This window comes from Ambystoma mexicanum, chromosome 11, assembly GCF_040938575.1.
Source record: "Ambystoma mexicanum isolate Mex_15411 chromosome 11, UKY_AmexF1_1, whole genome shotgun sequence".
Classification (NCBI taxonomy): domain Eukaryota; kingdom Metazoa; phylum Chordata; class Amphibia; order Caudata; family Ambystomatidae; genus Ambystoma; species Ambystoma mexicanum.
Window position 1 is genome coordinate 1,462,107,068 of NC_090934.1, and position 26,960 is coordinate 1,462,134,027.

A 26,960-nucleotide genomic window follows, 5' to 3' on the forward strand; every position below is an offset into this window, starting at 1 on the left:
TCATAACCAAAACTATGAGCTCTCTGAAACTGCCTCTTACTCCTGGCTCTTCACAGTATATATATTAGTCAGTGGGGGCAGTGCCCGGAGTATAACTAGATGATATTTAAGAGTGGAGGCTACGTCTATAAGGCTGTTTGTTTTTATTTGGAAGTGAAAGATTTGCCTGGTGAGTACTCAGTCCAGAGTTGGTAGCAGATGCAGTGTTTATGAAGGGTGAGGATGACGAGGTTCCGGTATGTGGGAGAGTGAAAGGGTGCAAACGAGAGCTTGATTTGGTTGGAGAGGAAGACATTTTATTTCAACAATTGGGATCTGTCGTCTGGCTAGGGGAGGAGCAGCTGTCCATACAGGCCTACAAGTATTTAATTTTTGATCATGGTATGACTTAAAGATGGTATGACAGATCAATTGGATCAATGCCCACTGATGACCTCTTTGTGTAAGTTGTATGCCACAGTATGGAATTCAGCCGGGCCAACTGAGCATTTTATCTTTTCTCGATCAGTCAAAACCATCTACCACCGCTAATGTCTCTACACCTTGTATAGTAATCCCCCTGCTCTACTAATGCCCCCTGTTGCTCAATAACTGGTGAGTTAGCTCATCAAGTTAAGAGCTTATTCAGCTCCAACACAAACTTTCATCCTTCCGAGGTCACTAAAATTAAGTAACATTAAGCTGGGCAATAGCGCCAGTTATTACAGCGCTTAGAAGTGGGAGAAATTCCTCATGACGTACCATATACAGCATAGACCATTTTTATATATGTGTTGTTCCTACACTATTCTAATCTTGCAACAATGATCCACCTACTTCAATATTGTCTTCATTCCTCCAATAAAGCAGCCTGTCTAAAATAAGACCCAGGAGGTAATTCCCCCAAACAACAAAACTGCCCACCTCCAGTGATGCAATCCTCTAGGGTTGCAGTGATACAGCCGGTCGGTAGGAGCAAGAAATTTGCCTTTGGATTATAGCGATCAATACCACAGCAGGCACAAGTTCACCAGCACAATTATTCCTTTATTCATGCATTTGAATACTGGTTTAGAGCTGGCTCTACCCAGAAGGTCCTGGGGAGCTTTACATGGTTCAAAGTTTGAAAAGGTGGGAGTTGAAAAAAGAAGTTACAGAATGATTACAGGAAAGGATAGGAAGATTGAGATAGACGAGCGATAGCCGTGGAGGTGCGCAGGGTTATTAGGGCAATGATTGATATCACAGACCATTATGCATTCGTCGCTCATCAATGCTGGCTAGTAATGTTTTTTCTTTTTTTCTGAAGGACACAGGGGACCCCACACCATGGGTTAGGGTATTAATATAACAATTAGTCACGGAAAAGCAACCAGAGGGTACAATTTAAAGGTAGGTATCAAGGAATTTTATTAGACCTGATACATTTTAAATATAGGAGTCAAATCATGATTTAATTTGCACTTACGACAACAATTTACATAGCAGGAAAAACCTTTTTAAGAACACATCTATATAATAAAATTCATACTATTCAATCGTTCAAACATTCATCCACATGCATCCGTCAAGCAACAATCCACTCATCCCAAACACCAATGGGTATAAAGTATAAAATCTATAATAAATCATGACATATAAGTCATCAATTGGATTATTTATAGAAAGAATGTGAAATCAATATGCTTGACCAGGGCATGGCCAGAAGCGGCACCACCAATTTACAGTATCACAAACACGGGAGCCTCTCAGTTTTGGGATAGTGAGCGTCAGGCTGGTGGTGTCTGCTTATCCTCACTGGCCCTCTAGTGCAGCACAGGTTAACTGAACTGATGCAAAACAATCTAAGAGGACTGCATCTTATCCCCTCCCGTGTGCTCAAATTTGCCGAACTAGCACAAAGGTTGCTAGAAAGTAGTAACTGACCTTGGCATGAAACGGGGGAGGCAGTCCATAACTCCATTTTATTTTAACTGGGTTGGCTGCTTTATTCAAATTCACAGCGTTTAGAAACTGGTTCCTGCACAGGGAATAGTTTAGCTCACAGTGGGCTCCGCCCTGTAAGGTATAGACACAATTAGGTACAAATAAATGCTGAACCCATCCACAAAGGAACAAGGGTCGGGGATATCACATCAGCAGATCAGTTGAGGTCAGTTACTACTTTTCTAGCAACCTTTGTGCCAGTTCTGTTCATGCCCTGGTTCCACTGTACTTTAAGACATGAATTCACGATGATAGCACTTTTCCTGTCTGACACCCACGGTCCACCTCAGAGATGTGTACTCTGGGTGAGAGCAGGTTGTTGTTTATGCTCACATGTTCATTTTTAACAATTGTTTCGTTGTGCATTTGTTTTTAATATATCGTTTCATGTTGTCATCAAAGTATAGGGGATCCATGAGTTCATGTTTCCCGTTCTTTCTTTTAGAATGCATCTCCTGATGAAGACGTCACTATAATAAAGTACGTACGTCGAAACCGGTAGAGAGAAAATTATGATGAGGCCATGGTCGGAGACTTCTGGGACCCATCTCAACTTTTTGGCCACCCTTACTATCTATCGTGGCCAAGCATATTGATTTCACATTCTTTCTATAAATAATCCAATTGATGACTTATATGTCATGATTTTATATAGATTTTATACTTTATACCCATTGGTGTTTGGGATGATTGGATTGTTGCTTGACGGATGCATGTGGATGAATGTTTGAACGATTGAATAGTATGAATTTTATAATATATATGTGTCCTTAAAAAGTTTTTTCCTGTTATGTAAATTGTTGCCGTAAATTCAGATTAAATCATGATTCGACTCATACATTTAAAATGTATCAGGTCTAATAAAATTCCTTGATACCTACCTTTAAATTGTACCCTCCGGTTGCTTTTCCGTGACTAATAGTAATGTTTTTTCTACACAAACTGTGGGATGTCATGCTCTCCTTCGAGTCTACAGAGGAAGCAAGCAGTGTGACTAACAGATTAATAGAGGGTAGAAGACAACTGCAAGAAATGCAGCCTTAAAGTATGAAAAGGGTGTGTATAATAGACAACTTATGGGGGCAAGTACTATGCCATGTGGTGTCACGCGTAAACCTGTAGGCTCCATGTTTTTGTGGTGGAAAATGGTTTCCTTTGTTTATTTATATTTGTTGTGTGTATGGAAGGGGCTAGTCTGTCATCTTGTTTGTCTGTCGCTGCATTTAATCTTGCTCTTTGGTCTATCAAGTGTCTCAAAGCTGTCTATGGAGCAGAGGAGTAGACAGGGTAGGGCCTGAGCTGGCGAGGCCCCCCCAAAAATCAGTAAATGCCCACTTAGCAACGCTTTGTGGGCATTTAAAGATGATAATGTCACTGTGGTGGGCCCAACTACATTAGCGTCAGTCCCCACTAATTAGACAATCCTGGCAACGCCTCTGCTATGGAGTGGGAGTCAAAGTCACATAAATACATTGTAGATGTAGGGTTGAAAAGAAAGGGACAGTGTAGAGCTGAAGAGGCTAACCAAAATGGCCAAGCTTGATGAGGCAGAAGTAATAGAAGATGTTCAGTGGGCGAGTGCTAGAAGAGGCAGAGTGAGTGAGAAATGGGGAGAAGACGCGCGTGATGGAAGAGGTGGTGGGGCTGAGAGAGATGCAAGAGTTTTGTGGAATAATATTATTTTAAGCAGCTCACGGTCATTAAACCTCTCTTTTGTGCGATCATGGGCGGAGGGGGTTGTCTCATAGGTGACACGAATATCCGTGTCTTTCGAATGCAGGCAGCGGTTTCGGTCACGCACAGGTACAATCTATTTCTACTGCGTGTCTGTCTTCTGGCTTGGGACGGTTTCCGCAGTGTTACTGTGTATGCATCTTCTCTAAAATGAAGAGAGTCACAGAGCCACTAGATACTGGCGAGTACCAAAATAGACACCGAGAAAATGGGAAGGAGCAAGAAGACACTTGTACTTACCACTTGGATAGGTGGTGAGAATTCCTTTCCTTGGTGTCTCCAGAAGCAATTGTCAAGACACGGCTGTTTAAAGTCTGTAAGTACTCTTCCGTGTGCTTCTGTAGGAGGAAGGGAACAGCTCACATTGTAACATAAATGATACAGTAATAATATTGTTAGTAAAAATGTTCCCTCTACACTTGGAAATAGAAGGGTTCATGGCTGATTTCTACTTAGAAGCTTTGACTAGCACTGTCTGCATGCTATGAGCAAAGAGACACTGCCATGCTTCATTACTGAAGACAATGAGAGCATCACACAAATAATGGACCTAATGCAGACAGGGTAACAAACATGCATTTAATCTGAGTGACTAAGCGCATGTCCTGATCCGCCTGTGCGCTCACCGGCACTACTGTAGCACCACCCGAATTCACACTTCGTCACCCTGCTCAATTATTAACTAATGTCAAAAAATAATGGCCACTCTTCGGTCATCCGCTTGCAGCAAATCTGTGGCAGGTTAAAAACTGGAGGAATTACAGGTCAATGGTGGCCATTTTAGTGTAATGAGTTGCTTTGGGAACTGGAAGCTCCAATAATGGTCTCTGGTGATTTGGTTACGGCAAAGTAGGCAGTGCAATGGTTGTACGCATTTAGAATAGGAGGACATCCAAGGAATGGAGGCTCCATTATGAGGGCAATGGCTACACAGAGGGCTCATGCAGCCACAGTGAGGTTTTACTAAGTCTGGGCTGTAGAGATATCTCCACCGAGGCTCCTCGTTCTGAAGGGGTGAGGCAAAAGGGAAAGCCAATTAGATGGCACTTGAATGGGAGGCGGTATGGACAAACAAAAATCTAGATAATAGATCTGACAGATGTCGCTGACATGCAATGGTGACCTGCACAAGAGGCGCAAGAGACTAGATGTCCCTTTTTCATATAAAGAAGGGACACATACATGATCACTAACACAACATGTTACCCTCAGAGCTCAGAAACAACACTACCACAGCCATTTAACAAATATGGGCTGTGTGCAATATGATTAATAACATGTACAAACCATTTACTAAAAATATCATTAATTCATTTACATATTCGTAGCACAAATATCAAAAAACATTAAAAAACACATATACACCACATAAAAGTATACAATGTTAAAAGTAGTTTTTCCACCACAAGATCAAGTTCACAGGTGCTTGATACACTACGCAGTAGCAACTTAATTACTCTTGCTTCCTACTGCGTACAAAAGAGCCCAACTTATACAAGTTTCTGTCCTTGATGTTGTATACTTTTATGTGGTGTATATGTGTTTTTTAAATGTTTTTTGATATTTGTGCTACGAATATGTAAATGAATTAATGATATTTTTAGTAAATGGTTCGTACATGTTATTAATCATATTGCACACAGCCCATATTTGTTAAATGGCTGTGGTAGTGTTGTTTCTGAGCTCTGAGGGTAACATGTTGTGTTAGTGATCATGTATGTGTTCCTTCTTTTGGTTAAATAGATATATTAAATCCTCACTTGGTAGGAGGGATTAATCACCACAGGGTGGGGCAACCCCTGAATGAAATAACCCTTTTTCATATAAACCCATCTGTATCCTTTTCATGGGTCAAAAACCACCCACAAGAGACTTGGGGGTCTACGGAGGAAGAATGTGTGGGGCGTGGGTCTTACTTGCCGAGAATATCTATGCCTAATCCCCTAATAGCAGCTCAGGCCACAGAAAAGGCAGAATAGGTGGCATGATCACACACCAAGAGTGCAGCGTGAAGGTGAGCTAGTTATCTGAAGCATTCTCTACACCCCGTAATGAGAATACATTCACTGCCCAGTAGGCACATTTAGAGTTCCCTGGGCGTGAGCATCTCTCCCTGAATTTGAACTGTGCCAAAGGGCAGGAATAGGCCCCCTCACCATGGGGGTCAAACACGCGAGTGTATTGTCTCGGAAGGATAGCTCAGACGCAACGTGTTCGCCTTGGAAGCAGGACGACACGGAGTAACACAGGTTCGATCCTCGAGTCCGCACTTAGAAACCTCTGGGTATTAAGCACGTTATAAATAACCTATCATATCATATCATATCATATAAAAGTTGGACCCTATGGGCACGCAGTCAGAACTTGGAAAGACAGGGTAGCATGCATACTCGGAGACCCAGTTCGGTGCGGTGAATGGCGGTTTCCAGCGCCTGGATGTCCACAATCCCACCATCCTCCTGGATGCTAATGTGGGTCAGTCTCTTCTTCAGGTGGCGAAGATCCTCTTGGACCTGGAACAGAAAAACAGAGAAAACATGTGTAATGCTATACAGAGAAACATAGGACACAGCAGAAGGAAGGTTTGGTGCACATGAACGGTCCACCAGACAATGTAACGAATCCGCAGGGGGGCATGGGAATGCCACAGGCAGCGGTGTTCGTGGTGACAGGACCATTAAACCCTTTTGTGGGGCCTGGGACAAATCTACACGCGAGATCCTCTCAAGGTTTTCACAGCTTTGATGAAAAGAATTGAGAAATGGTTCATTTTGAAGAAGGTTTAGTCCCCAACATGACTGAAAACTGTAGGATTCAAATAGAATTACTTAAGGGTGCTGGAGGTCCTGCGCTAACAAAGGAATGTGGCTAACAAAGGAATGTGGCTAACAAAGGAATGTGGCTAACAAAGCAATGTTTGGGAACATTGGGGGAAACGGGACGTTTGGAGAAAACAAACTGGCCCAATAGTATCCATTAAAACAAGATAGGAAAGCAAAATAAACGTACAGGAATTAATGCATTTCTCCTCCAGGAAGGTGTTTGGGCAAGTTGCAGCATTTATAAGCATATTGGTAGATAACATTAGTTAAACATGTACACAATGAAAAGAACAGACAACATGCAGGTGGGAGCAGTTTCCTGCAATTGAGCCCATAAGAGTCCTAGCACCCGACAGTGAACACCTATGTACTCTGCTATGTAAACGCCACACAAATCATTCGAATAAGTGCAAATCCACTCGCCATCTCCAGAGTCTCTGCCAAAGTCAATCACTGAACAGCACCATTATCGGAAGTAAAGTGTTCCACAATAATTTACAGTATCCCCAAGTCACCGATATTAGACAATTATGCCTTTACACTGAAGATATTATGGGGGTAATGGGCACCCCGTAGCCATAAACTCGCAAAGATGAGCCATAGAGACGTAAAGTGTGTTCCTTGGATTACTGATGTAGGGCAATGCCAGAAATTCTTTCTTGGTAATCAAATTATATTTAAAAAGAGGACAATGTTATGTTATGTTAAAGGTTCTTACACCGCGCACTGTTGCCACCTGCTGGTCTCGGCGCTCTGGCAGATCTATAAAGCAAGTTAGAGGGGGGCAAGTTAGTAGTACTGAGCAGGAAAAGAGATCTGTGATGTGCTGTTGGCAGCTTCAGTTTGGTGGCATTGTTCACCGAGTGTAGGTGTGTTTTTTGGTTGGTAGACACCATGTGGTGCTGGGCGAGACTATGGGCCTCATTACGACCCTGGTGCTGACGGAATGAAGGGGGCCGGTACGGGACCGGACCCCTTCATTCCGTCAGGGCCAATTACGAGGTTCCCTTTGCGGGACACGGATCAGGCATCTGGTAAAACCAGGCGTCTTTTCCGGGTCCCGCGGGGGGAAGAGGGAGGTAAAAACGGGACACTTGTAGTGTGCCCGTTGTTGCCTCCCTCCCCATTCCCATTGAGCCCTAGAAGGGCTCAATGGGAATGGGGAATGTTTCCTGCAAGGAGGACTTACCGGGTCCTCCTATGTCGGAATGACCGGGTAAGTCCCCATTGCAGGAACCCGGTAATGGAGCCCAGTTTGGAGGCAGCCATGGAGCCAATAGCTCCATGGCTACCTCCAAACTCGTAATGAGGCCCTATGTGTGGATTGTTTCGTTGTTGTTGTGTTGTGAAGTGCGTGCAGTTTGTTGTGCTGTAGAGGCATGGTTGCGTTTAGTTCAGAGTTTGAGAGGTGTATGCAGAAGGGTGAGTTTTTAGTAGTGTTAGTTAGTGGCAATAACTTTCCCACTCCCTACTGTTGTGACTAAATGTGGCACAGATCGTACATTCTTGTATGCAGCAATTACCACCCCCACGGGTTCCTCCAGGGGTGATGTATTCTTGTAGTCTCAATGACCCCAGAAAGTTCAAAGAAGCAGTTGATGATCTGGCTATCAAGTCCTGTTTTACATATAGATGGTTACTCATGAGTGGAGGTCATACAGAGTTCCATCTTTATCCACTTCCAAATTCAGGCCATGGACTGCGGAGTCAAAATGGCTAGTGTGGACAATAAAAGCAACAGCCCCATCTGCCCACCACCACTTACAAATGTTTGCAGCGCTGCTCGTCTTGCCCGAGAACGGCCATGATAGAATCCAAATAAACTATTCTACATTGTTTTCTTGCACCCAGACACTTGCAGTATTGCTTTGGCACAAATTAAGTAATACGTTTTGATACACTTGCATTCAAGGGGATTTGGCAACATGCACGGACCACAAAGAAGTAGGATTTCATCACCTGCTTACACCAAACACAAAAACTTTGAGCTATGGCTGTGTTGAAGGTGCTGGCACGTCAGGCAAAGACCTGTGCATTGTGTCATTCTCTTACTCTACTGGGGAGGAGGGAGACTGCTGTCAGTGTCCTTGCTCAACCTTAGAATGTGTGCCTAAGGGATGGGAGTGTAGGACAGGAACCAGGAAAAAATATCCAGTGTGCAGGACCCACAAAGGGATTGAGGACTCGCATAGCAGGAACTAGCCTGGCAACCCAGAGGGCAAAGTACACGAGTCAATGAATCCAGCTGGGATGAAAAAGCCTTAAGGGTACTCCAAATCTGTCGAACAAACCTCTCTTGCTGTGGGTCATTAGAGAAAGACACTAACGGGTCAAAGTTAGATCTACAGAGAACTGCAGATAGGGACTTGGTACTCTTTGGCAAGCAGGCCTCGGCTGCAGCCACAGATGCCAGTTATGAAGAGGATCTGCTTGAATCCTGTGGCAACTTTTCAGAGCTGCAAGAAGCCTCAATCCCATAAGCATGGAACAGAACATCTGGGTGAAAGAGGGGAGACAGGCATAGTCCATTCTGAATGTCCAGCCTTTTGTTTGGACCAAGCAATTTGGGCAAGAGCACAGCTTGACTCTCCTATTCTGATTTTGGCAAAGGAGATAAAGGACGGGCATTTGCCTGTGTGCACTACCCAGTTATGTAGGTGTTTTCATCAGTAGTAGTTATGACATGGAAAGAGATACACTGCACTATGCATTTGAGTATGTCGATATAGCTAATAAGATAAATCCTTGTAAAGACAAGAAAAAACAATTTGTACGAACAGTCGCAAAGTATAGTGAGGTCTACACAGTTAATCTGATATTCTCCTGTGGCTTATACTGAGAACATGTTATGCATTATGGCTATCAAAAACCATAACACAAAAATAAAACATAAGAAAGACGGACACACGTTTCATGCTAGTGGCTGGGATAGTGACATATGGCGGGCCTGTTCAAGGTATGCACGTGAATCTTTTACTGTAGAGAAATGTTATTTGTCCAAATAGCCATAATGTTCTACAAGCTCTATGTGGTACTACTGGTATCAAAACACAGCAATATTTCTATAGTAATGTTATCACGAATGCAGCTCAGTGTACGAGCTGAAAAGGGTACAGGTCCTCCCTTGTGGATAAGGTTACAGTCCTTGGTTCCTGGACTGGTATTTAGAAGCTGAAAAGGGCACATGTCCTCCCTTGTGGATAAGGTTACAGTCCTCGGTTCCTGGACTGGAATTTACAAGCTGAAAAGGGCACATGTCCTCCCTTGTGGATAAGGTTGCAGTCCTCGGTTCCTGGACTGGAATTTACAAGCTGAAAAGGGCACATGTCCTCCCTTGTGGATAAGGTTACAGTCCTCGGTTCCTGGACTGGTATTTAGAAGCTGAAAAGGGCACATGTCCTCCCTTGTGGATAAGGTTACATTCCTTGGTTCCTGGACTGGAATTTACAAGCTGAAAAGTGCACATGTCCTCCCTTGTGGATAAGGTTACAGTCCTCGGTTCCTGGACTGGTATTTAGAAGCTGAAAAGGGCACATGTCCTCCCTTGTGGATAAGGTTACAGTCCTCGGTTCCTGGACTGGTATTTAGAAGCTGAAAAGGGCACATGTCCTCCCTTGTGGATAAGGTTACAGTCCTCGGTTCCTGGACTGGTATTTAGAAGCTGAAAAGGACACATGTCCTCCCTTGTGGATAAGGTTACAGTCCTCGGTTCCTGGACTGGTATTTAGAAGCTGAAAAGGGCACATGTCCTCCCTTGTGGATAAGGTTACAGTCCTCGGTTCCTGGACTGGTATTTAGAAGCTGAAAAGGACACATGTCCTCCCTTGTGGATAAGGTTACAGTCCTCGGTTCCTGGACTGGTATTTAGAAGCTGAAAAGGGCACATGTCCTCCCTTGTGGATAAGGTTACAGTTCTCGGTTCCTGGACTGGTATTTAGAAGCTGAAAAGGGCACATGTCCTCCCTTGTGGATAAGGTTATAGTCCTCGGTTCCTGGACTGGTATTTAGAAGCTGAAAAGGACACATGTCCTCCCTTGTGGATAAGGTTATAGTCCTCGGTTCCTGGACTGGTATTTAGAAGCTGAAAAAGGGCACATGTCCTCCCTTGTGGATAAGGTTACAGTCCTCGGTTCCTGGACTGTCGGTTATCATACAGTGCGGTGAGACTGCACTCTAGTGACACCAGTAACTCACCGCCCCCGCCCCGACATCTATTTATCCAAATGAGAGCAAGTATCCTGCTGCCGTCAGACTGTACTCTAATCACACAAGCTACCCAGTTGCTATTTTAGCTGTTACCTATCCACATGGGAGGACATGTACCTTTATTCTACATGCTAATAGAATTGCATACGTGACCGCTTCACTACAGACACTTTGCTGAATTTTGATACCAAATTGTACCAGATACATTATAGCACTATGGACAAATAAACTCTGCTCTAAAAGAGTTGAATATGTCATAATTTTACTTGACAAACCTTTGTGCTAACATGATGGAAAGTAATACGCCTAACATTGGGTGCTAAAATGTCCCGTCCAATTATTCCAGTTCAATTATTCCAGTTTAGGATGGAACGTATTGCTCCAGATCTGTACTCCATTAATAAGCTTTAGGTAAAATTCATACAACTGGGACTAAAAAATGAACCTAAAATTGATAACATTTGATTGTAATGTAACTTTTCAAAATGAAGACACATTGATATATTGGGTGGTTATAGGTTTCTGCAGCCGACAGAGGTTTGTGATATCAGAGTTACAACATTTTATATGAGAGATAGAAAGGGGTTGCCTTGGGTAGGTCGGGGAACACCCTCACCCTCTGTAGTCTCTCTGGGAAATCGGACATATAAGCATTAAAATGCAATGGAGCTTGGAGACCAGAAAGGGGCATGGGCGTAACAGTTGCCCAAGTGGAAGCCCCTCCATTGCCCGCTCCCTCTAGAGTGAATGTTTTGACCCAGAGAGTGTCATCCATTCCCTGGGGGTCCCTCACTCGAGCCCTAGTTGGGCCGGATAAAGTAACAGCAGCGAGACAGGGACGTGGCATGGCATGTCACAGGTGGCGAGACCTGCATGAGTAAGCCCGCACATGGGGCAGAGGTAGCCGAGGAGGCGCCAATATTACAGGCATGGTGTGCAAGGTCCCAGAGCCTGGTGGAACTGATCATGCACATTTCCCACAGGTAGAACATTGGTGAATTGCCTGGTGAGGCTAGAACATTGGCGGCCCACTTGTGGACACTGGGAGACCTGTTAGTAGCAAATTCATGACCTAAATATGGAAGCCTAATTGCAGGGGTGTCAACTCCAGTTCAGTGCGAACCGGGGTTTCCCCATAAAAAATAAAAGGAGGGGGGGGATAGAAGAAGAAAGAGGGAAGGAGAAAGAAATAGAATAAAAGAAAAGGGAATTTGGAAAAAGAATCTAAAGAGAGTAAGGTGGAAAGAAGGAAGGGGGATAAAAGGAAAATAGAAAGAAGGGGGAAGAGAAAGGAAGAAGAGTAAAGCAAAGGAAACACTATGCAGTATTGCTCAATTATGAGCATGTGGGGTTAAAGAGACCCCCATTGCAGCTGCATAGGAGTCTTTTGCACCCTTTGCACTACTAGGCCCTTGAAGAAACACACTGTGATGAACTGAGTATTGGGACTGTGAGTGAGAGTACTAAAGTCACTCAAATGATTGAGAACGGATTTTGAGCTCTGTTACACATCTGTGGGTGTTCAGCCTTTGTTATATAAAACATGCAAAGGGGGAAAGGAGTAAATCAAACAAGGCTTGACAGAGCTGCAAGTATCTCGGCCCACAATACATTGCCCAAAGACATGAATGCAATGCCAAATAATCCCCCTACCCCAACGGGGTCTCGAGCAGAGGAAGCAGATATTCATGCCATACTTACTGAGATGAAGTCCCTTAGAGGAGACCTCCAGCCATCCATGTCAGATCTTAAAGGTTGGGTAAACAGGTTTGAACATATTTTTGAGGCACTAGAAAATAACCAGTTTGTCAGCTGACCTAACGGAAATGAAACGTGATGCACGTCTGAAGGAGCTTGAGGTAAGAGAAGCCAATTTGTCACTTAAAATTGATGCCATGGAGAATTATTCGAATTCAGGGCTTAAGGGCCTTATTTGGAATCGGCACTTCATGTTTGTGGGCACGAGATGAATCGTGTTGTCGATGTGAAGTCTTATTGGTCGGCCATCTAGACACTTCACACCTGTTGATGTGGCTGGTTAAGCCTTGCAGGTACACCATGTGGGCAAAAGTGAAAACTTGCAAAGTTTCTGCTGTGCTGCACGCCCGCAGTATATCTTCCCTGAATCAGGTCACATAGAAATAAGATTTCACAGTGTACGGCAGTCATCCACTTAGAAAAATAAATGTAAAAAAACACCAAAATCTTTAAAAATGCTATTGGTTTGGACCCACCAACCATGCAAATTCACACTTTGATTGGTTACAGTTTGACAGGAGTTTGAATGGCTTTAAAATGAGAACACAATCCCGTTCACTGATGGTCCTGTGTTAATATCGACATGTTTAATCCAGCAATGCTGAAAATGTACTTCAGTTAATGGTGCATCCTGCCCTCAGGACTGCTGAAATGAAGAAGATCCCTTCACCCTCGGGAACTTCTCCAGTGGTGTCCTCCGTGTGTACTACAACTTTTGCAACTGAAGGCCTGAATCTGGATGAACGTGGACTACCTCTGGAGCATGGCTATGGTGCCCGTGCCAGCACCCTCTTGCATACTGGTTCAACTTTCTACTGCATCGACATGTCTGACATCTTGTGGGCCATTGGCCGGCATGTGGCAGCAAACCTCCACTAAAATGACACACATAAGAGTGTTGAATAGGTGGTGCCGCTCATGGGGGCCTTCCTCAGTTGCTTCGGTCTCAGCTTCATTATGGCACAGGCGTATTCTGTCTTTTTAGGATTAAATGGTTTTGCCCATGTGGGATGACCTTTCTGACACCAGTTTTTATGAACACACCAGTTCCCTAATCCATGCTGAAGTGGAATTTCAGGTTCTTTTAGGATTTGCCTCCTTGGTTTTACTGTAAGCCAGGATTAATTGGGCTCCGTCTTCGTCCTCTTCGTTTAGGCTACACATGAATAACAATTGCTTCAGACGAGCATAAGATTTGTGTTCAGTTTGCTTGGTCTCCCTCAGAATGAACCAACCGTTCATGGTCGCCATTGACTAATGGGCTACTATATGCAGCCAATGCCTCGTTAGCTGCAGAGTATGAATAAATTGTGTGGTGCAGGGTAGTGAATACCTGGTGGACTGCTTTGCCAACTGTGTACAAGATAGTCTACTTCTTAGCAGCTTCATTGCTTTAGTTCAAGTACATTTTCTTTTTTTATTTTAATGATTTTTCTACCCAAAGGGACCATCGTGGACTGTGGCGACCCAGAAGGAGGACTTGGACAACAGTGGGTCATGGTATATATGTGTTCATTCAAAATAAAAGGAAAACGCCTAGCTGGCGCTATCACTATGAGGGAAATGCCCTAACTTTTAAAACAAGAACGAAGGGTGCTTAATCCAAAATAGAGTCCAGAGTCCAAATTCCTAATTTCCTAGCTGGCCCTACCACTTTAGAAAAAAAACAATCTAAAAAGAAAAGGAGGCTTGTAGAACAACCTCGGCATGCGCTTCTGCTTGGAGCACTTATGTTAGTCTCAGAGTTCCGTTAGGATATTTCTACTGTGAAGGAACCAAGAAGCAAGACACATACAACAGATTCAAAGTTCAAAATAAAACACTAAATTAACTTAAATGTCAGTATGGAAAAATGCCTAACTTGCCCATTGCCAAGGTGGAATTTCCCTACCTAAATGAAACTGAGAAAAGTCTGAGTCAAAGAGTTCAACTTTAATGCCAGTCTGTGTCCAAAACCTATACTTGTCCTCACAACTAGATCTATACAATATGTAGGGATGTCAGCAACCAAAGACACAGTGTTCAGAATAAAGTTCAGAGTTTCTTCCAGCTCGGAGCTTTCTTTCAGCTCCCTTCCCCAAGTGTAAAACAGTTCCACAAAGTCTCAAAATTACCTTTCTTAAGTTCAAGGTGATAGTTTTAAATAATCCCCGGGGTTCCCTTTCCAGGTTCCTAGCAACACACTTCAAACACAACAAGGGTCTTGAGGCTCTGTCCTAAAGACAACAAGTGTAGTTCTTCAAGTCTTTGGCTGTCCTTCCTCAAAGCTTTAACTTGACCACCTCAATGTCCTTGCCTTATTATGACTCTCTGTCACCCTTGTACCCCTTTTCCACAACTGTTTTCATGTAGGAATCTTGCTTGTTCTCTTTATTTCCCTGGCCCATAAAGCTTTGTTTCCTTTTATATAAGATGCTTACCTTCAGGGTTTCTTTCAATTCTGCTCTCAATATGCATTCATGCCGTTTGAAGCTTTCATTCAATTCGGTTTTCAATACGCCTTCTTTTGCTTAATTCTAAAGTTCTATACAGTTCGACCTTCAATTTGTCTTGATTTTGCTTAATTTTCAAGTTCCATTCAGTTCGGAATTCTACATATAGTGACCTTAATTGTAAAGTTTTTATTACGTTCAGTATCGCTGTGCTTTAGTTTTGCTTGAGGTTCAAATTCCATTCAGCCCGGAGTTCAGTATTCATTTATTTTACTTCAACTAAAATGCTCAGCACTCAGACTTTGGAAAACGGTCTTCTTGAGACACGCAACCACTCCGATACTAAGTATTCCTTCCTGTGCTTCAACAATCAACAATGGAAATGTTCTTAACCAAAGACTTTCAAAATGCTCTCTTTCTGAGACATGAAACCACTCCGATACAATATATACTTCAACACTGGAAATGTTCAGGCACTTGCACACCACGTTATACCGGGTTTCTCATCTGACAGAAACTCACTGGTCGTCATTGATAGCTTTCATTGCAATGTCGAGCACACATACTTCTGCTGTCATGGGTCCAACTCCTGCCCCTCACTCATTGAAACAGGGTAACAAGCAGTTCTGTTCAAAGGGAAAGGGATGGCCTCTCCACACTGCTCCCTTCTCTGCACTCATTCCACTCCATGGAGCCAAAGCTCCCACGCCACGCTTCATGAGACCGCCTCGCTCTGCAGTCTCCAGCGTCTCGGCGTGCTGCACGCAGCAGACCGGCTCACAGCAGTTCCTTCCAGCGGCTTGCCTCTCACCAAAAAAGGTTCCCTGCTGGTCACACAGGCCTCCCTGCTGCCTCTCTCTGTGTTGCTTCCCCCCCATCTCATTTTAAACACCTGCAACCCTTTAACAGGTTGCAAATGTGCTTTCCCAGTTAAGCTTGCCTGACCATGATTAAGGAGACATCTCTGACCTTCACAACTCTTTGCAGGCATCTTCTTTGTCCCAGTACTAAAGTGGTGAAATGGTATAGTGTTCATTAATCTCAGCTGTCTCTTCCTCGTCTCAGTACTATCCAGTGTCACATGTGGGGCGCTGACTTACAATAACTCGAAGGTTGGGGAGCCCCGCTCTTTCTCACTCTCCTTCTCAGTCTTCAAAACTTATCATTCCTCCTCTGACCAAAGGAAATAGGGCAACAACAACCTACAAAGGTTACTGGGACTATGGGTTTATTGTGGAATGGAAAGGGGAAACATTGCGTTTCCCTCAGGGTCGCCCTTCTCTCCAATCCCCAAAGACCCTCCACTCAGGTGATCCTCCCTCGCTTCCACCCTTAGGGTTGGGATCCAAAAATGATTAGCTTTCCCTGACCACCCGAGAAGCGAATCCAAGTGGAGTAGATGGGAGGACGCCCTCAAGTTTCTCACACTACTCGATATCCAGTCGTTGAGTACAGTAGTTCGATTAAAATAGAAGTGTCTTTTATACAGTTCTTGCTTTCCCCTCTTTCTGGAGAACAAACGACAATTTCTCTTGTTTTATCTCAATCGTCATTTACCACTGGCTAAATTCCTCCCAGAACCATATAGCCTTTGCCAATAGTAAAAATCCCTACATGATTACTTTGCATGTATTCTCTTTGAACCACATCTTGTGGCACTGGGACTTCAGAAAGTCCTGTGGCTCTGCAGTATTTATGTTACTCCTCAAATCAAGCACTTTGATACATTTGTTGGCTTCCCCAGCCTGGATATAAATCACACATACTGCTTTCATTTGTTGGTCCACAAGACGCGTGTGTGTAAATAGCTTACTTTCTGATACTGAACACAGCATCCCCAGCCTTCATGGATAGTGTTCGTAGTTCTGTGACACTTTTTAAATGGAGCCGCGTATTTGTTCCATACTTTCAGACTTGCACTCTTACTGTGATCTCTCCATGCTTTACCGGCGATACTAGCAACACTCTATTCCAAAAATTGCTACCAGAAACTTAACCACAATCTCCTACCAGAATTGGAGCAACAATGGAACCAAATGAATAAATCATGGTATGATCTGGGACTACTTGGTGAAGAAGAATATCGATACTAAGCAATGAGTCAACAATGGCAACAATTTATTTTCTTCCAAAAATACATAAAGAATTTACTAATTTTCCCTCGCTCTGACCCATCATAAAGGGTATTGGCTCCCTAACGGAGAAAATCTCACAATACATAGATTTTTTTACAACCTTTGGCATCAGGGCTAGCCTCATTTATAAAGGATATTAAACACGTAATACAGCAGCTAAATTCCATACCATGGGAGTCAAATTTTAATTTTGTCACTTTGGATGTAGTACAACTCTATACCAGTATCCAGCATTCCAAAAGGAATAGAAAGCGCAACGTACTTTCTTAAAACACGCTCTATAACATTTAGTCAACAAAATGAAATGATCATAAGTATGCTAACATTTTCTCCGGAGAACATTTTCTGTTTTGATTCTGAAATCTACAAATAATTACAAGGTATGGCGATGGGATCTAAATTTGCCCCATCTTACGCCACCCTACTGATGGGTCTATCTGAAATTAAACATGCTTGGAACCACACAGCCTTTACAAACAACGTAAGATTCTGGGAAAGGTATATAGACGAATTATTGACATACTGGATACATATGTCAGATATCTTAACAACAATGAATTTAATCTTTCTTTCACAAAAAAGCAAGCTCCACAAACATTGAGTATTTGGACTTAGAACTTTATGTTGAAAATCAAGAAATTCAAACGAAGTTATTTGTAAAACCCACCGCAGGCAATAGCCTACTTTATGCCACCTCTAATCATCCTAAATACATTATCAACAATATAACATACGAAGAGTTATTATCAAAAGAAACTGCAGCTCAGATCTGATCTCTCATGCCAGGAAAACGTAAGCAAAACAGTGCCTTTATTTTACCAACAAGGGTACCATCCTAATATTATTAAGAAAGCCGTTCACAAAGCTGAAAAAATCTCAAGAAAATACCTTCCAACTGGCAAACCAAAATCAATATCGGATCTACAAAAACCTAAATTCATTACCAATTACAATACAGAAGCCAAAACCATTACCAATATTCTAAACAAAAACTGGAATATTCTAGAAATAGACCCAAATGTCAGAAAACATGTGAATGATAAACCAAGCATATGCTTTCGACAAGCACCTACAATACGAAACAAGATCAGTCCAAGTTTTCTTGCATCCAATAACAAAACTTCAACACACTGAAATGTTCACACATAAACCACTTATTGGTAACTTTAAATGTTGTAAGCAATGTTCAATCAACACTACAGCTAAGTCAATGCCTAGTCTGGGATGCTGACGAAAACCCTTATTGATGTATTTTTATATCCAGTTCAGTACTCTGGATGACAACCCTTGTATAACACCCCCCTCTTAGAATCCCCCTGACCCCACTGAGCCAAGAAGTAGGTTTGTTTTGCAAATTAAAAGGTTTATTTGGACAATTCAACAATATATATCTATCACACTTTATAAATCAATTGATAACTGATATCACACTTCAGAATATGAGCAGTAGTCCGCAAGAGTTAACTTATGAATAGGAACAGAAGAATAAGGTAGGAAAGAATGCTTTATATGGTTCAAGGAAACGCAAGGTGGAATAAAATGCAGTACAGAAATAACTTGTTATGATTTTAGCAAAAGGTAATATGATCACTTTTTCTTTTGACAATTCACTCCCCCCTATGCAATACAAGAAATGGAAGGAGAGCACACAGTCTTCAAGAATCCCAACAAATCACACTTTAGAATACAATACACAGTTCCAGTTCTCCTAGCAAGCTTAGAGAAAACAGGGATGAGTTTTAAACACAGGCAAATTCCTTTAATGTGGTTTGCAAGGAAGTGAAAAGGTGCTAAAATTGCTTTTAATTCCCTCTAGAGGTTCAGGATAGGTGATGGCTACTTTATATTAGTTCAGGCTCACTTTAACAATACTCTATGAATGATTAGCAGATTGCAAACGAATTTTAGCAAAGAGAAGCAAAAAGCTGCTGATTTCTACAGATGAAGAAATCGGGCCAAATCGCAAATCGTGGTAAATTTCGCTAGTGCGTGTCTCGCGATTACGGGAAAAGTATAGGGAGTAGGAAGTCGGTTCCAGGTTCGTTGGAAAGCCTAGATTCTAAGCGAAATTTCGTTCCTAGCCCAAACGGTGCCAGAGATACGGACGATTAAATAAAGGTAGTTTTTCGGATTTAAAGTAAACTCAAAATGACAGGTGCCAGCTTGCAGCTGCAGAATTGACAGGTGACAGTTGTGCAGCTTTAAAAATGACAGATGACACGATTTCTAGTAGGCAGTTCTACTTAGGTTAAGATAGTTTGGATTAGATTATTTTAACTAAGAGATTGGTTCTGCACAGATCTGCTAGGTACTCACAATATAAATTTAAACTAGGCCTCGCCACGGATCTGGTCAACACGTCCGGCTGCGGTTCTATCTGCTCGGCGGGTCAATCAGGCACTGGTTCTGCTCACAGCGATCTGGGTCAGCTCTGCTCTGCTGGTCTAGCCTCTCTGGATTCTGGATGTAACACTGCTTTCTGGGTACTGCTACAGGTTCTTGCAAAAATTCTCAGCAAAACTTCAAACAGCTCGCCCGGCTGTTGAATAGTTTGGTTAGTTTTGAGGCCTGCTGAAGAGGATTCAGCTGTGGATTCAGGCCTCTCTGCTACAAATTCTCGAGTTAATTTCTGCTACAGGTTCTGAAGATTGATGGATTTGAAGTCTGGATCTCTGGATGTGAAGTCGTCGGTCAGCATGCTCCGCAGCAAATGGAATTGAATGTCTCTACCTGTCCCAGCAGTCTCTTTTTATGTGTTTTGAAAATGGGTGTGTGCCTGGGCCTAGCTAAGCCTGCCCCTCTCTACTTGTCATTGGCCCAATTCTCCCCTCTCCCATGATTGGGGGAAGGAAATGGATTGTCATCATGATGAGGTCTGTTTATGGGTTAGAGGATCCTCCCCTGGTCAGTTTGCCCACAAATCTATATTTGATTCAAATACATCTTTCCCAGATACACAATTTGTTGAAATTACATGTACACATTATATATTCCTTATGGTCCATGCTTGTCCGACTCTGATCTTCCTGGGGGCTTGCATTCAAAAATGACAACATTTTGCACTTTTTAACTGGTTTTGCAATATCGGACATTTACCCAAAATTACACACATGTGTGCAAGGAGTATGGACATTAATTGATGAAGTGTCAGATTTTTAACATGCAGACATTTGGAGTAAGACCCTATTTTCCGCTAGCAACCCCCCAGAATACACCACAGGATCCTAACGCCTCTTAAAATGTGCACCGAAAAATCACAAGAATAATGGTATTACTTATATAATTCTGACAAGTCCGTACTATGAATTATCCATCTTTTTTAAATTATGCCCTGGTCAAAAAGGGGTGTGGCTTCCCACATCACATGGTGGAATAACTGGTTTATCCACTTCCCCCAAGCCATCTTGTTCACAGAGGCACAGCTGCCCCCCAGTTTCTCCCAAGAGGAAGCTATTTTACGACACCCCCAATATAACATTTGCCTGAGTCAAGGAAGTTGCATTGTTCGGTCCCTTCCAGTTCCCAGGTGCTCCACCCCTAATCTAATCAGAGAGGTGTCAACTCCTTTTGGCAAGGGGCAGCAGGATGCAGCTAGGCCTGGGAAGAGTGGCTGTTGATCCAGTGTCAACTCCTGTCGGGGGTAGTTGTCAGGCAGAATTCAGTTTCATTAAGCCAGGTTTCAGCTAAATGTCACTTTTTGTTCCCAGTTTTCTACATTCAAATCAAACTGACAATTTTTACCTATACATTAAATAATTACTTCCTTCAAGTCATTTCAGAATATAGTTTTACATTGTATCCACCTCTTAGCAAGTCTTTCCTTGGTCTGGTTTTGTTTCATTTGTTCAGTTTTACACAAAAGTCTGGTGGTTTTAAAACGCCGGCTTTCTGATAGTGGTGAGTACTGGTAATGCAACCATTTTTGGGATTAAGAAAATGAATTCCCCACAGTTCTGAGTTGCTTTTTGGCAATCAGCATTGCTATTCCCAATGGTTTCAGGCTACTGTGTGTGTAGCCCAAGGGTGGTTTTAGGCAGTGCCCTCCTGTGCTCACAACATAGGCAAAAATGGGTGGCAGCCTATTCTTCATGTTTTCCCTGTGCACTCTCTGGGAAGTTCTGGCCATCATGATGTTTTCCATGCCAGTACTGCACAGTTTTATGGTAGGGCTTGGATGCATGGGTAAAAACATCCCACAATGTGGAAACTGCAAACTTTGTCCCTTTATGGGCCATAGGAAGAAATATATCATATTTCCGAATGGTTCTATGAAGAAATTGAGAGAATTTATAAACTGCAATACAACATATGTCATTTATTGAATAATATGTAACTGTATGAAAATGTACATTGGAGGCACCAAAAGAGCCTTAAAAATCAGGATTTCTGAGCACTTGAGGGCAATAAGAAATAAAGACCCTCGATTTCCCCTATCGTAGCATGTGCTGATGGAACGTGAGAACGTCAATGAAGAAAATGTTAAAGTAGTTGGGCTGGAAAATGTTAAATGATAGCCAAGGGGAGGAAATAGAGAGACCCTCCTCCGAAAATCCGAAGCTAAATGAATTTGTGAAATGGACACTGTCACTAATGGCCTTAATTCTGATACAGAGATGTTCCATTGGCTTTAATAATATTTAGGCAATTCTTGGACAAATATGTGATTTTTGATTTTTTGCCTTTTTTCCCTTTTTTTCTCATTTCTAACTTCACAAAACTCTATCATCTCTCTTTATTTCTCTTTATTCCCAGACATCCACATTCATTTCTTTGTCCCTCCTCTTGCATACTCTCTCGCATCCTTTTTATAAAAATTAAAAATCTTTTATGAGTTCTCTCTCAATATATACATATTTGGTATTGTGTTAGTCAAACCTGATAACATATTCTCACTAAATAACAGTCATCCTATGAAAATAATCATCATAAAAAGTACTTTCTTTATATTTATTTACTAGCGCTCTTCGTAAGCGGTGAGGCTAATACGTCATCACACACTGCGTGATGATGTCATGACGCCGAGTCATTGTGAACGCGGTGACGTAATAAGTAAATCGCGTTTCCCCCCCTTAGGCGCATATAAATAGCACAAATTCACTCTTAATATCCGTACCTCTTACAAGAAGCATTGTGAGATACTCAAGGCGGACCCAAAGCCTTTAACCTTCTATTCTCACCACAACTTTGATTCAAGGTAAGATCCCTTTTAAAAACAAGGAGATAGAATTAATCAATATAAAAGAACCTAGCAGTTATTTTCTCCCTTAATCTTCCCTAATATTACAAGCCACAAACTGTAATCTTTCAATTTCTCTTTTTCCTTCCTTCTCTCCTCCATTTTATTTGGGTGATCTAAAGAACAATTGGTAGCTAAACTGGCAAAAAACAGCAAATGTAAAGGTATTGGAAATTTCTTTTGCTCAAGGAAGTGTGTAAAATTGGAATTTGGAAAGAACATTTTCCAAATTTAAGAAATAAACCCTTCAAATAAGGGTAAGACATCTAGTTCTACACAAATAGCCATTTTTTCTTTTCACTTTGTTTTTATAATATTTGTTATTTACTATTGATGAAGATGAATTGGAGTTATATTTTGTCCCAAAACATTGTGTTTTTGGTTTCTAGGAACTATACTTCATGTTCTAATGATAACATTTCTCCCGATGATCCATTCTAAATTTCTTGAATGGTGAAACACGTGTAGAGAGAAACCCTGAAAGCATGTTTCCAGATTGTTAACAGAAAATAAGAAAAATAGCACAATAATATAGAATAAACAACTTATATTGTAAACAAACTAAAGTTTTCTCCTTCTTTCAACTGTCAAAATACAAACAAAGGACTAAACATTTTTAGTTGGCGCAAATACAAGGTATCCCAACCTCACATATCACTAACACTCTATTCCAGATCACCTGGGTTTTATGCTGGTTTTGGTTTCCCAGGATTTCGTACCAAGAATGGTTTTGGCAGTCACTTAACTCCACAGCATGTCGCCTCCATTGGCATCCTCAGGGCGGGAGCATTTGCCTCCTCGTTGGTGATCATCTCACCTCCACCGGCACTCGCTGCTTGGAGGTTCGGTCTCCTTGTTTGTTTGTGGTTTTGGCTGCGGTTGCTGGGCGCCTGGCCCCCACTGAGATTTAGTGGTTGTGCCACCAGAAACGACGGGTTGCTTCCCGTCTAGGCTCATCTACTTCTCAGTGCCTCCAGCTAACGGGCCTCACTCCTACTACGCCACCACTGGCTCTGCACTTGTGCATAACTCTGTCCCTGCAGGACATGTTTCCAGAGGCTCGCCTCTGCGTACTTTGGATTCACCTACCTATGTTGGAGTCACACACTGCTTCCCCAGTCTCTCTCCATTCACAGTTCTTATTTTGTGCATGCACGTCATGACGATAAGAAAAAGTGTGTCCTTCATTTATGGCAGCCCTCAGCTAACAGTCACCATTACCTGAAGCCAAAAGGGAGGAAGAAGGTTTGCTGGTACTTGTAGTAAAAATTGGAGAACACTCAGTTCTTTCTAGTTGAACATATGCAGACAATGCATACCTTTCAGGGAGGTCCTCACTGGACTGAGAGCCCTTGACTCAGAGAGGGGAATCACTCCCAGTGAGGCCCCTCTTGCTCAGACACCTAGGGAGGGTCTTATCCAGAGCAGGCTCACCTCCCTAGCCTCACATAGGGTGGTTCCCCTCTAGGGAGAAGGGGCGAATTGTCCACATTTGTCACAGGACCCTGACTGGATGGCGTCCCAGATAATGCTAATTCCACCAATGGGGAAATGCAGAGGTTTGAGCTTTGTGGCACTACTCTTCTACCATATCCACTTTCCTCAGTGTCCATGGTGACGTATATTCATCATGTGCTGAACTGCCTGGGCTGTAGAAGGAGGCCGCAGTCAATAGCACAAACAATAAGGTAGGGGAGGGCACTGACCCAGTCTGCAGTTCTTTACTTCAATCAGAGTCTGGAACTCCAAAAGTATTATTAGACTCAAGTTCCTGGCGAGGAATATTGCGAGATGAACCCAACCTGTGGATGGACCAGTTCCGGCAGCGGTAGTGGCAAAGAGAATATCCAGGACACAGAGGCACTCTCCTGAGCCGCTACCCTTTGTGCTGGCGCCCCTTTCATGTACATGAACCCATAATGGGATGGTGGGATGCTCACCAGCCTTTGCCCCACGTAACCCCCAAATAGCACACAGTAAATAGATTGTATTGTGTGTTATTTCCTTGAAATGGAACATAGCCATGAAGGGATGGCTGATACGCTACTCTGTAACCACTGCAAGTCTTCTACTTGAGTGCCCTGGCGGTCTACAGGGTCATTGTGTACTGGTGCTTAGCCTGATAAATGTTGTGAAGATGGCTCGCTTTCGGCAGGGCAGGCTAACCACTTATCACTAGTTGTAGTTAGAGAGGTTTAAAAGAGAGCTGAAAGGTGCTGTGCCAGAGGCGTAGCCTGGATGGTCTAACAAGTGGGGCCTGAAGCTAATGTAGTTGGGCACACTGCAGTGACATTAAGATCTGTAAATGCCCGCACAGGCCTGTCAATTTCTCCTCCTTGGAGACCTTAACATCCACTTGGATGCCTCTAGTCCCTCCTCTGGGCTCTTTTGCAATCTCTGCAACTCTCTCTCTCTCTCCATTCTTCCCTCTGACCCGACGCACACTGCTCGGCACACCCTGGATGTTCTCATCTTGTCAGACATCCCCCTCTCCAAGCCTCTAACCACTCCTCTCTCCAGCACTGACCAGTTTCTTCTCTCCTCCCACTCTCTGTCCCCCAGGCAAAGCCGACCCCAGCACTGCCACCCACCTTCTCATCATCTGGCCCATGAAGCGTGTGTCAGTGAAGGCTTTTGCTGCTACTTTCTCTCCTCCGGCTGAATCACACTCCGACACAGCCCTCTCCAACCTGCATCTCTCGAACACTCTTGATGTCCTTGCCCCTGTCATGAGGATCCGTCTGAAGCCTACATCCAAGTGCAATTCTTGGTATGATTCCGCCCTTGCCACTCTTAAACGCAAGTGTAGGGTGGCTGATAGGAAGTGGAGGGCCTCAGGCTCATCCTCCGACAAACTGGCCTGTTGCCTACTCCAAAGGCAATATAGACTCTGTCCTGTTCAAGAAGAGAGCCCACATCCAAGCCCGCGTCTCTGCAGCCTCTAACAACTCTGTCAAACTTTTCAAAATCTTAAAGGAGCTGGCCAATCCTGCTGCAGTCTTCACCTCTCCTGTTCCCGCCCATGCCCTTTGCATCTCTCCTCCTCCTTTCTCCTCCTTCCCGGTGTTCAGCCCCATTGTTTTTTCTAGACAAGTCTGATCTAGGAAAGTCTTCTCAAAGTAGGTGCTCATCTGCTCCTCCAGAACCATCAAGGACCACATCGACACCCTCGTTCCAGCCTTGGCCGATTTCTGCAATCACTCTTGCCACTGGAAGCTTCCCCCCTAAATCATTCCCTTCTGCATCCCCTCCTCAAGAAGCCCTCTGCAGATTCTTCCTCTCTGGCAAACTACCACCCAATCTCTATCACTCCTTTCCTGGGCAAACTCCTGGAAAAGCTGGCCATCTCCCAGCTCACTCTCCATACTGAACCTGTTGGTTGTCTCCATCACCATCAGTCTGGATTTAGAGCAGCCAGAAGCACAGAAACTGCTCTCCTGAACACCCGTGAAGACTTGCTCTCCAATCTCGACTCTAGCCTTCCTTCTGTCCTCATTCTCCTTGATCTATCCCCTGCTTTCGATACGGTCAACCACACCATCCTGATCAATAGTCTCTGTGACAACCTGAGGTCTGCAAGGTCTTCCCTATGCACCCCAGCAATTTCCACTGCGCCAGATGAACTCTTGATGCTGCGCTTTGCTGGGGTAAGGCTGGTGACATTTGGGACACTTTATTTGATCCAATTTCCAGATCGCGTGCTTTCAACATTTGACTTGAGGCCAGCACTATTGCGCTCCGCGCACTGCCCACCTTGAATTCCATCTGCTACCCGTTTGATACATGTTGCCTCATTGTTTTGCTGGCCTTCCAAGATGGCCGTACCATGCGGAAACCAAATTCCGTTTCCTGACTATTGGGCCAGCCCCTGCCCCCCGCTCCCATTGGTTGCCTTTGGCCCTTAAGCCTATGGCAGCAACCGGGAAGTGGGAGACGGCAGGGACATTCAAAGCCCACAACGAAGGCCCCTGTCTGCTACCATAAGGCTACCCGCTATCTTTGTGCCGTCACACCGCCCCCCCCCCCCCCCGGTCCTCTGTGATGTTCTGTTGTGTCCCCCTTAGACCCCTCTGGTCCCTGTGATGTTCCATTGTGCCCCCCACCGCCCTCTGCTCCCCTGTTATGTTCAGCTGTGCACCCCACCCTGTCTGGTCCCCCTTGATGGTCCGTTGTGCCCCCCTTCACCCTCTGGTCCCCCATGATGTTCTGCTGTGCCCCCTCCCACCACCCCCCTCTGGTCCCCTGTGAGGTTCTGTTGTGCCCCCCACTAGTCCCCCTTGATGTTCCGTTGTGCCCCCCATGCCACCCTCTGGTCCCTCTTGATGTTCTGTTGTATCCCCCTCCCCCTGGTCCCCCGTGATGTTCTGTTGTGCCCCCTCTGGTCCCCTGTGATGTTCCACTGTGCCCCCAACTCCCTCTGGTCCTTTGTGATGCTCCGTTGTGCCCCCCCCTCGCATACAGGTGTTGCCTGTTTTGCTTGTTTTTTCTACCCTGCTTCCCCTTCCCGCTTCAGCCCTCTGACCCCCCCCCCTGCATCTTATCTCTGCAGGAGTCTGTCGATACATTCTGGTTTCGCCATCACCGTCTTGCGGCCAATGCTTGGATTTGCCTTTTATGGACTTCATTGACTCACGGTGCGTCACCCTTTCTCAACTCTCAATCTGGACTTCCC

The 26,960-nt window shown here is 43.8% G+C and overlaps 1 protein-coding gene across 2 annotated transcripts in view; it reads right to left on the reverse strand.

Moving 5' to 3' along the window:
* Positions 1-26,960, reverse strand: part of IQCH (IQ motif containing H) — a 1,923,049-nt gene that overhangs the window by 1,783,633 nt on the left and 112,456 nt on the right. For both annotated transcript variants that reach the window (XM_069625132.1, XM_069625131.1), the window contains exons 2-3: positions 6,090-6,212; positions 3,940-4,037 (exon numbers count right to left, since the gene is read on the reverse strand). In XM_069625132.1, coding sequence (XP_069481233.1) covers positions 3,940-4,037; positions 6,090-6,212 — 221 coding nt within the window. The remainder of the gene's footprint in view (positions 1-3,939; positions 4,038-6,089; positions 6,213-26,960) is intronic.